The 12,158-nt window shown below is 33.2% G+C and overlaps 2 protein-coding genes across 2 annotated transcripts; one reads left to right on the top strand and one right to left on the bottom strand.

Moving 5' to 3' along the window:
• Positions 1–601: 601 nt before the first annotated feature.
• LOC126850041 (uronyl 2-sulfotransferase-like) lies at positions 602–3,732 on the bottom strand. Its single transcript, XM_050592646.1, has 6 exons — positions 3,479–3,732; positions 2,758–2,958; positions 2,369–2,529; positions 2,119–2,187; positions 1,769–1,929; positions 602–1,654 (listed from the first exon to the last, which is right to left on the bottom strand). Exons 1-6 carry the CDS (start codon positions 3,656–3,658, stop codon positions 1,515–1,517), a joined length of 912 nt encoding a protein of 303 aa, XP_050448603.1. The 5' UTR covers positions 3,659–3,732; the 3' UTR covers positions 602–1,514.
• Positions 3,733–4,254: 522 nt separating this feature from the next.
• On the top strand, positions 4,255–8,313 carry LOC126849965 (protein kintoun). The gene is made up of 4 exons (XM_050592459.1): positions 4,255–4,924; positions 5,006–6,193; positions 6,268–6,701; positions 6,790–8,313. The coding sequence occupies exons 1-4, from the start codon at positions 4,400–4,402 to the stop codon at positions 7,184–7,186; spliced, it is 2,544 nt and encodes an 847-aa protein (XP_050448416.1). The 5' UTR covers positions 4,255–4,399; the 3' UTR covers positions 7,187–8,313.
• The last annotated feature ends 3,845 nt before the right edge of the window (positions 8,314–12,158 follow it).

The following is a 12,158-nucleotide window of genomic DNA, read 5'->3' on the forward strand; positions in this document are numbered from 1 at the left end:
ATAACACATTTTCATCTTGACAGATTAAATATATAATTAAAGAATTAATATTTTAGTTATATATTTATACATTTATACGAAAAATATATATATATATATTTTTTTTTTTTATATATTTCTGTTATATCTCTTTTCATGCGATAAAGAAAAATACATTGTGATGAATTATTAATTATGAGTATTGTGTGCTAATATCTCTATATAGAAATTATTTTTTAAAAAATATATACGAACAAATGGAAAATTTACAATTCTTTTCATATCTTGTGTAAACATTAATAAGAATAATAAACAGGAAAATGCAAGAAAGAATAGATTTAATATGATTAAAATTCAGAAATTTAATGTCTACTAATTTTATACATAATCATTACAAATTTTAAGCATTTCATGCTATGTTATGCACATTTTGTAGCGATTTTGTGTACAAACCAAGTAATTTTAATGAAGATAGCGTCTAATCGATCTTATTGTATTTTTATCAAATATATAATTTTTAATGCAAAAAAAAGACACGATGTCTGCACTCTATTGATAAATAGAGTTAAATATATTTTTTGCAAAATATTTTGCGATCTTTTTTCAGTGACATGCATTTTTATATTAGAAATCTATTTAATGTAACTGTAATTGTTGCGTCACTGGTCTATATTAGCGATACTTGGAAAACGTAGCACGGAACAGAACCAGAAATCGTGGATACGAAATTTTTCTTAGTGTTACCTACTGAGAAATTTTTTAGAAATGGCTATGTAGTTTGATATCTATGTTTTGGGAATATAGAGGCGTTTTGAACACACAAGTATAGATTACGCGCCAAAGAAAGAATGTCGACAATGTGGCAAAGCCAAGGTAAAGAAAAAGAACAGCCTCTTTTCTTCTCTTTCTCATATTTTCGTCTCTTTAAAATTTCAATTTTACGCTCATTTTAATTTTAGTATTTCTATTTGGTACTCATTGTAATCAAGTATATTTCTCTTTATAGGATGTGAAAAAAAAAGTCTAATACAAATTTCTAATATGGCGGCCTGATATTTCAAATAACGTGTTATTAACAAAAATGTAAAGTATATATTAGAAGTCTGTTTCATTCCATCCGATTATATCCTATTCTCATCCTATTTTCGCTCTTAACAAGCAGCTGGAAAGATCTATGGGACAGTATTCCTAGGAATAAGGTAAACAAAATTTACTGTCTCATTTATTGTCACAAAAAAGCAATCTGATTTTGAGCATTTTTTTTATAATGAAGAACATATTTTTTTAACGGATAATATATAAATTTATTAAAAATTAAAATAATTTAAAACTATAAAATATATAACCTAGGTTTTAAGTTATTCTATTTACAAATGGAGTAAGAATTTTTTAATCTTTTTTATCTTTCTTTAACTATGAATTTTTTTTTATATAATAGAATACGAGTAGGAAACTTTGTAAGAAAGACAATGTTTGGTCCTGACAATTTTATATTACGGTTACAATAAATTTTATTGAACCGTACTGCGCAGTACTCAATCATTGTTGAAAGTTTTGTTGAGAAGTCGAGATTTTAACCATTGATAAAATTCCACTTCTTGTGCAAGAACATTTCTTAAAGATGCATCTTTAATTCGTAATTTTAAACTTACCGAAGGCAGATTCTCTTTTGATCCTATATATAAGAAATGAGATAATAATGTAATATAATAATGACGAGAAAAAAGACGATTCTAGCGATATAAAATATTACAATAGATACAACAAAAATATTTGCACAAATACTTACGAAATTGATTATAGATATTAATAGCACCATTAAAAAAATAAGGAAACTCGACTGCAAGCGCGTTTAGCGATTCTTCCATATAATCCAATATCCCAACAACGGGATACCATCGAATAACATTTACCTTGGCGCGTTCCAACGCCCACGTGTTATTTCGTTCCCTGAAGAGAAACAACATAATATGTATAACATAAAAATCAATAATATCTCTTTTATTTTTTTCGCAAAAATGCTTGTCTTTCTTGTTAGTCAACGTTTAGATAAATTAACAGAGAAATGTGTACACACAAAAAAAAAAATAATATTACATAAAATTTATGCGTTTTAAAAATCAACAAGAACAGACGTACATGCAGCGTGGTTCCTGTCCACAAAAATGAGATATAGCTCCGTGATAATGCATGCCTTCTTTTCCTTTCCTATATTAAAATCATAATTTTAAGTAATATATTGCACGTTATTTCGATATAATATTCTGGTGTCTTTAATATATATATATATATATATATATATATATATATATATATATATATATATATATATATATCTTTTTCTTCTCAAAAATATACAACTTTTAAAAATGAAAAATTTAAATTATACCATTGCCAAATTCGTGGATCTAAAGGGTCTCTCACTAAAGATATAAATGTAGGTCCTTGACGCCCAAATGCCGAGAAATTTAAAAACTTTACATCTCCATCAAAAGTTAAGGGAATAGCTTCTTGTCTGATGATATTCATAACATCTTCTACTAATAACTCCTAAAATTAAGGACATCTTATAATATTTATAATAATATAATATTAGAAATAAACTGATTTGCATTTGCACTTGTAAATTTTGTGAAACTAATTATAAAGAAAAATATGTGTTAATTAGTTGCAAAAGATTTATTAATAATTGAAATACAACATTGAAATAAATTATAATAAAACTTGGAAATTTTTTTCAGAGGCAGAAAGAGAGAGAAAGAGAGAAAGAGAGCAAACCTGTTGTACAACTGATAAAAATTTATAATCGCTCGGTGGTAGACGTATATGTTTAAAAGCGTTATATCCTTGTAAACGTTGTAGAATAAATACTATCAATTCGGCGCCTGTACCAGGTATGCGTGTCATCATAAGAATATGCTTATACTTGTATGGTACCTCACTCAATTCGGCGAGAGAAGGTGTGACATACCGATGCGTCTATTTAAAATATTTGGAATAATTGTCACGTAAATCATTATTTTGCAACATAAACAAATGATTTTGAATTTTTTAACGTCTTATCTTTTGAATTGTTTTTAGATGAGAGAGAAATTATTTATAATTAATTGTATGTAACTAGTGGAATATTCGATTTTACAGTGATTGAAAATAGGAGACACTCGATGAATGGACTTTTGTTGCATCGTACTTAGACTCGCGGAGAATGTCGCTCTCCGTGTATTACATGTTATTACGCAAACACAAGTCATCCCTAACACCCCCGAAAGTTGCATTCCGCTACTTTGGAGCGCTCAATAATAATTAGATGCAAAATTAAATCATATGATACATTCTGCAATGCACATCTTAATTTGGCGTGCATTTAAAAGTAAGTGTGGTTCTTTAAGATTGAGTAAATATTCTCTTGATAAATTTTTGCAAAATTTTCCGACAAATGTAAAATTGAATACGATTCGCAATCAACAAATTGATTTTAATCGACATTATGTAATTTCACCTGGCGTCGAGCGATCCATCGATCGTCGGCACGTGACCCATCGTGTTTTTTGAATGAGCTACGTTTTTCGGCAACACTCGCGAGCTCAAGCAGATCCGTAGACGACCTTGCGTTCAAAGCAATAAAAATCATTGTCAGACACATTGAAAGCAATAACAAAAACCCGCGATTTCGACGCATTTTTTATTTTTATTTTATATAATACGCCGTCTTATTTACATGAATTATCGAGGTTGAGATTATGTTGTCGAGTAACTGAGGAGAATGTTAGTAGGTCAGACTCCGCAAACTGTGTGATCCCCACATCTTCGCTGTAGCCTACGACCCCCACCTGATCAGTTGATTGGGTGAAACGCAACATTTCACTTTCCAATGTATACTGCATAAAACATCTTGCTCGCGTATACAACCTTCTAGAAATTTCTTTCTTATTCTAACATTGAATAATTTTACATTAATTATACAAGCTGAAGTACCTTACGTGCTGCAATTTTGATCGAATAATCGAATGTCTCAACAAAAATTCAGGAAATAACAATTATCTAAATGGAGCTTGACATTTATTTCTATATCTTAAAGATGTAATTGATAACGTCTTGACAATCGCATCATAAAATTACTCATCCAATGATTTTTTTTATGCTTTCATGCGACGTAGTGATCTTTGTTTGATCGACGACGAAACGGAAGCAGAAATACTCCGTTTGATTGAAAACTAATAAGAATCATTTGACATTAGGATATCGCGCGTTCAAAAGTGATCACGGACGCCGCGTCGCGAATCAAACGGCGCAGCCGATGCCGAGGCCGGCCGGTGCGGTGGCGCGATTGTCCACGTGTTTATACGCTCTTGGCTATCTCTACTCTACTACCTACCTACGATGAGCCTATATTTGTAAACATACGAGAGCAACGAGTAAGATGGATGTATACGAGTCGCGTAAAAAAGAATGGGAGGATTTGGAAGTGTCGCGTGAAGAATTGAAGAATATAACCGAGTGCCTGAAAAAGGAGGAATTCCGCAAATTGCTGATCGAATACGCGGAGGAAGTGACTGATCCGGATAACAAGAGGATCTATGAAAAGGAGATCACGCAGCTCGAGAAGGAACGGGGCGTTGATGTGACGTTTGTTCATCCGGAGCCCGGTTACGTCATAAAGACCAGTGTCAACGGTGATAGAAAGTGTTTCCTTAACATCAGTAAAAACGCAGTCGTCGGGCAACCCACCAGTCAACCCTCGTATGAACAAGGCCACCGTGGTCTACAGTGGTCCATTCCGTATACGTTGATACCACCACGCGATGACTTTGATAAGAAGAACGCACGATGCATGGTATTCGACGTGGTCTTTCACCCAGACACCATCTACTTGGCGTCCAAGAACGCCCGATTCCGCGAGATCGTCAACAATACGGCGATGGACGGTGTGGAAAATACCTTTAAGGTTTATATTCATTTAAGATAATGCTACATTTTTATTTTAATAATATATTTTGTTACATATGTTTTCTGTGTATTTTGCTAGGTAAAATTAGACAGGAAGAATCTGAAATTTCCCAAAATCAACTTTAAAGGAATAACTCATCCCACAGTGATAAGAAAACCATCAAAAGAGCCGCCAAAGGAATCGTTGGATATAGATCCAGAAATCTATCAAAAGTTAATGTCAGACTATGATGAAAGTCGCGAGAAACAGTTAAAAAAGAAAGAGGAAAAATCTCAACGTGTCCCACCAGTTTCTACTTATTACAAGAACAAACAGGAATCAATGGATGAAAAATATACTACTCCTAAATTTTCTGTAAAACATCAGTTTGATGTGGAAATGGAAGATTTTATTTTAAGTAAAGATGCAAAGATGTATGCAGCAATTCCAAAAAAATTTGTGGTTACTATAGATCTGCCTTTATTGAAAAGCGCTAATGATGCAACACTTGATATACATGAACAATCCCTTACCTTGAAAAGTGAGAAGCCTGCAAAGTATCTGCTAGAACTTCCATTACCATATCCTGTAGATGGAGATAATGGAAATGCTAAATTTGATGCAAAATATAAAAAATTAATTGTCACTTTACCAGTTATTCGGCCCGTAATATCAATGGATGGCACAGATAGGCCAGATAGCGGAGTTGATAGTGATCAGAGTAGTCCTCTACCAACAGTATCGAAAAATGATGAAAAGAGTTTACCCAAAATAGAGTTAGTTAAAGAGTATGAAAATGTGTGTAAACATTTAAAATTTGAAACAAGTGATGTAATAGAAAAGTGTGAAGATACTGCCTTGCGGACTTGTAATATGATAGAAACCATTGATGCATTTATGAATCCTAATATTAAATACAATCTTCCTCCATACACTTGTAATATTTACAATGATCAGTTAGCCATTACTGTAAATGTAAAAAATGTGAATCCCAATGAAATATGTCACAAAATTTTAGATAATAATGCAGGAATACATATTTTGTTGACATCTATAGGTGCTGGATTTTTTCCACAATATTATTCATTATGTCTTAAGATAGGAGATGACTGTATTGAGCCAGAAACTCTTATAATTGAACCATGGGACAATAATGTTGTGTTTACCATAACAGTGCAGGATATTGAGAATGTAACACAGTATTTTGTTGGCGTGGACATGGAATTTATGGAAGCAAAGGACCTCCCTACTGCAATATCATTTACAAACAAGTTTAAGGAATTAATGGTATAAAACTTATTAACAATATATATTTGGAAAAATTAGGATAGTTATAAATAAAATTAAATATTTTTATACAGGCTTGTACAAAAGATGAACCACAAGTGGAAAGACAATTATCTGTACATCCACAAGGTGATAGCATTGTTATAGATATTCGTCCAAATCAGCAAGATTCTGATGATGATGAGGAGCAGGAAAATGCAGAAGTTGTAAAGCGACAACCAGAGAAAATGCACACCATCGAAAAAGCCAGATCAATTTCGGAAAGCAGCGGAGATGAATTAGCAAGTAGCAATGGCAGTATGAGATATTCGAAAGGAATATTAAAATCACATCGTACCCGTAATGTTTCGCGTTCTATGTCCGAGTCGAGTGCCGACGAAAATAGCCTTCCTGCATCGTGTACAGATTATCATTATGATTTCATACACGATGTTAATTCCGAATCGGATTGCTCCAGTTTAAAAAAGACTGTACGATTTAATGATGTAGTTTCACGACAATTATATAGGTATAACACAAAAAATCAACAATTATTTTTTTAACTAGAATTTATATTAATAAATTTATTTGTGTAATTCAATTATAATTTTTCTTAGATCCAATTCGAGTATCCTTGGGCAGCGAAAGAAGAATCAACGTAAATTGCGGAATAAAAAACGCGCGCATGATCGCCGACTGAGCGAAAGCGAGAATTCTGAAACCGAAGAGCGAGATAAATACAAGACACATTACAAACGTTCTCCGAATGAGGAAAGTTCGGAGATTGTGAAACCTATACTTACTCGAGAAAAACATTCGATACAACAAAGAACCGCTAGTATCGAAATTGTAAAATCAAAAGCGGAAGATAAGCATTCTTTGCATCAGCATAGCAAATCTAGCTTCGAGGAAAAACTCATCGAAGATGTTCAAACCGACGCCTCGAATAATGTTACAAAGGATGCACTTCAATTAGAATTTAAGAATGATCTAATATTTGACCTCGATATGTAGATTTAGAATTTGGATATAATACGAGGTAATTATGCATAATATTGTGATTACATATATTTAAAGCTAGTAGTATCAGGGTTTAGTATCAAAACAACTACTTAGATGGGATTTTATTTTCTAATATGTTATTAGCATAGAGGGCTAAACAACTAAGAAATTAAGTCGAATCAAAATTGTTGATACATCTTTAAACAATTGATTTATATTAGTAGTAAATATAGTTAAAACTAACTTAAATCAGTTTATTAAATTTTTGCTTAATAAATAAAATGTATAACAAACCTTGGGAAATGACTGTATTAGAGTACATTGATAATGACGATACGTGAGATCACGATATTTTAAATTGGAATCTTTTAAAAGTTACAGCTGATTGAATTATTACTGAATCGATGTAATGAATCGGCCGAGAAAAAAATATATATTCTCTTTTTATGCCTGTTGAATATTACTGCCGCACAATATATGTGATTTTTATGTAGATAATACTTGATTAAATCAAGAAGGGATAAAATGATAAATTGCAGATACTTATATGATAGAAATCTATATAAAATTTTAATTGAGATTATATCATGTGCATTTATACAAAAGTATATTCAGTCCGTATAATAGCAAGTGTTTCACGTTATATGTACGAATATGCAGACGTGTTACAACAAACGCTTATCAAAGGATTGTGACACATATTTATGGTGATAAAAATGAATATGATTCTGTTCCGATGATTGCTAATTATGTGGCATAGACTTTTTGGTGCCTGATATCTAATTATCTAAGTCATTATATTGTGAAAATGTCGAAAGTCATCTATTTAAAAAATATTTGTAATTCAATGAAATACGTCGCAAAATTAAGATGTTTATCGATTTTATATATTATATATTGATATTTTGTAATTATATAAATGTACATAAGTTATTTCAATCGGGTAATTGAGAAAAATACGATGAAATATTTACATATCTGCGCTCTTGTTAGCACGTTTCATTCCTATATTATATACTGCGCTTCGGATTTTTGCTCTGATGAGCAATCCGTATATATAAATCAACAAAATATTTACATCAATATATTCCTGTAATAGTATAACACAAAGATGAAATAAATAAAATGTTTTTACAGGAGAGGTACTATCTCTTTGCTTTATTAAATCGATCATCTATTAAGTACATTATTTAAAAAAGCATTCAAATATGATTTGAAAATCTTAATATAAATATTTTTTTCATCTTTGAGACATATATATATTTATTTATAATTGATTCCGAAATGATTTTACCAATATTTTATGCACATACATATACATAATATTATATAATTTATATAATTAAATAATTATCACATTTTTTTTTAATTTATCGCTACATGAAAATGTTATATAAATCTCTGATATCAGAAAGGAATTGGTTTTTCAAATTAAGCCGATTTAGAATAAATGGGGAATACGTCGATTGTATGTCACGGCGACGATGTATTTGCGAAATATCGGGAGGCGACTGTCGGGTTGTGCAAAGCTGTGACACGACATGAAAAGCAGGATCGTAGGCCAACAACGATGCGATGGAGGCAAAACGTATGTGATCGAAAAGTAGGACGCGGCCCACGCGGCGGAAACAACCGGGCCGAGCCATGGATGAGAGTTCGAGACCATCGATCCCGCTACTTGCGGGGGGTTGTAAGGTCGTTAAACTCCGCAATGTACCTATGTATCTCTTTTGCCGCATCGCCGTGTACTTCTCCCGTATTATTCCTATTGACGGTCCCATCAAGAGAAAAAGAAAAAAAAAAGAGAGAAACTTGCGGCCACCCACGCAAATATTCTAATTTCGCACGATCGCAATCCCATCAAATTTATCGTTGTCATGATTGCGGATTTACTTTAATTAGATAGCCCACTGCCACATGGTGATAGCGGGGAAACGGCACAAAAAAGGCAATTTTAAGGCTTAACGAACAGCCATTGTTATATTCATGGAGACGATAATACATTTAATCGTGACAGATATGTATGAATCCCCATGTATGAATTTTTTATAATTTGTTTTTTATTTACAAATTATATCTGTGAATTATAAATTAATAATAACACTCTGCATAATTTTTTTCAGCATATTCTGAATGATTGAATCGATGAGATTTTAGTTCTGATCGCCAAAAACCGACTATCTCTACTAGCAACGTCTCCCTCATGCCGGTGGATTTTGCGATAAATCTAAAACACAATGCTTCAAAAATTATTTATCCGAAAGAGTTCTTCTCGTCATCATGAATCGACTTGAACAACAGTAAGGGTATTTACTCGATAGTTCGAAGAGGATAATTAAAGAATAGACACAGCGAGAAGGGTGCAATTCCCGAATACTGATCGGGACAACACGTGATTGTGCAATGTACACGAGGATTAAGGGTGGTAGGCCTGACTAGCATCAGGTCGATAAGTCGTCTACCCCTTAAGGTTCAGAAAGTCGGTGGCCTGCCGGTGCCGAGGGTGCGAGGGTGCACGAGAGAGAAGGACTAGGAGAGGGTAGAAGCAAGTGTACCCCGGCTTGGTGCCGCGGTTACGGCCGGCACGACATCGGCAATGCGGCAGCCGACCGGCGTTTAATGTCGCCCTGTCCGTCGGCCAGTCGTTGCACCTGGCACCATTTGCTGGCGAACATACATCTATACATCAGGTGGAACGGGGCGGCGATATTAAGGACGCCGCGGTCACTCTCCGCGTAACACGGTTTCGAGATCGGGCACACACGATGGCAATATCGATGGTGCTAACGAAGATAAAGACCGACGGTGAACGATTGTTATATGCGTTATCTGTAGCACGCTACTTCACAGAGAAGACTCCGATAACGAAGCGATAGCGATAAGAGTGAAACCGAAAGCATAAAAAAGTATTTAATTCTTCTTACAATTAGTGTTACACAGATATATTTGGCATTTAAATATGTCACGTTTTTTTTATATATTTTTTTTTTAATTTGTAATGTTTGTAATCTTATATTACCATTTGTAATATCTACATACGATGATCTATTTGCCAGTTAATCCAGCAGGCAACTAGTGATAATTTTGTTATCCGTTATCCGGGCGGCGCGAAACGCTGCACATATATCTAGTTTAATTCGTTAAACTAAATCTATTTCGCATTGAAATCGCTAATTTTAATGGAATCTAAATATATATTCTCTCGGAATGTAAGCGCTATTCATCGTCCTACGATCGTATGCGATAATGCGTAATTGTGTATGGACAGAGGTATCTCCTTTATTATTCGCGGAAACGCGCGCTTTGATTTATTTACTATCACTCTGTAGACAAATGATGCGATTGTCGATGATTTTGTGTGGCCACAGCTCTATTTCCCGAGATCTCACGCAACCTTTTATATTGCTTCTTCCTTTACCTCTCTGTTTTCGCTCGTGAATAATGTATAAGGTTCCGGCGTATTTGTTCGTATTATTGCTTTGGTGGTTTGAAATTTATGATATCTAACTGCACGGAAAAAATCTTATGTTTAAAAAGAAGAATTTTTTTTTCAAGAAAATATCACAGTTTATATCTTAATATTATTTAAGAAAATTATAAATTATTATCGATAAATTTTGTCTTCTCTTCTATATAAACACATAATTATTAATACCGACGATATGTATAATCGAAACAAAATCATTGACCTATAAATATGGTTAGCAATTAAGCTGCGGAAACTATGGCGCGTAAAAGTATATAAGAGATTTATCAGATATATTGCGAGAGAGGTGAGAATGAGCGATCGTAAAAAAGAAGACAGAGGGGACAATTAAAACTACGAGCGAGTCGTAAAAGGTGAAACTTGTTAACATCGCAGTTGTTCGTGCCAATGACTTTTTATCTATTCAATGTTAAAGCGAGCATGCTGTGCTTCCTGTCCCGTTTTTTATCTCCGGCTTTCTCGTTTTCATCTTCGTATCTGTCTACAGAGACGTCCTCTTGAAGTAATAGAGAATATCGATTATATGAACCCTTGATGCTTCGTAACCACACGCTGCGAGTACACTGTTCAGATAATTCACTGACGATTTTCCCATACTTTTTGAGAGTTTTATATATATTTTTATATAGTTTTATATATATATATATATATATATATATATATATATATATATATATATTTTAGTAGTTTCTTGTGCCGGATATTCGTTTGACAAACATCTGTTAGGAATTTTTTAAAAATTAAAGTCACATCACAAAAAGAATTAATTGGAAACGTATCACGTGCAATTTCGTGGTAAATGAATTTTTTAGTTTTTGCAAATATGACGATGTAAAATGTGTAATTGAAAAAAAATTACATCATGAGAACGCAAACTTAATTTAAAATATTGAATCAATAATTTATCGCATTATTGTAAAATCTTTTGATTTTCACGCAATGTCCTCTTCACGAAGGAACTAAAAATTGTACAATCATGAGAAGTACGGAAATGACAAGCGAGATAAAAGACGGAATGAAATTACTACAGGTGTTTACTTTATCGCTTCTAACGTAATCCCTCTGCAAAGTACTTTGCGAAAGACGCTTTAACCGTACGCTGATATATTTCGCTTTGGCGGTGCGACGGAAACGCAACTTTTAAAATTAGGTCGCAGCTTTGTAATCATGATGTAGCCGAAGGTATTCTTAGACCAACGGGGTTGTGTAGTCAAGCGTAGCCGGTTGCTTCGTAAAAATTCAATTTGACGCATCATCTGATGTGACGGCGCTCGACGATGCATCATCCTTAAAACGATATACGAGAATCAACGACCTAACAGATAAACATCCATTTCTTAAGGTAACGACACTACCGATTGTCGTTCTTAATTAACTCAAATGTCTCGATTTTGTCATAGATAACAGATATCGCGCGCGATACTTTCTTTATCTGAGTATCTCTGAGGATGTATACATATATTTGAGTTTTTTTTTTCTCTCATTAACGAAAATATT

Source organism: Cataglyphis hispanica, chromosome 5 (genome assembly GCF_021464435.1).
Source record: "Cataglyphis hispanica isolate Lineage 1 chromosome 5, ULB_Chis1_1.0, whole genome shotgun sequence".
Lineage (NCBI taxonomy): Eukaryota > Metazoa > Arthropoda > Insecta > Hymenoptera > Formicidae > Cataglyphis > Cataglyphis hispanica.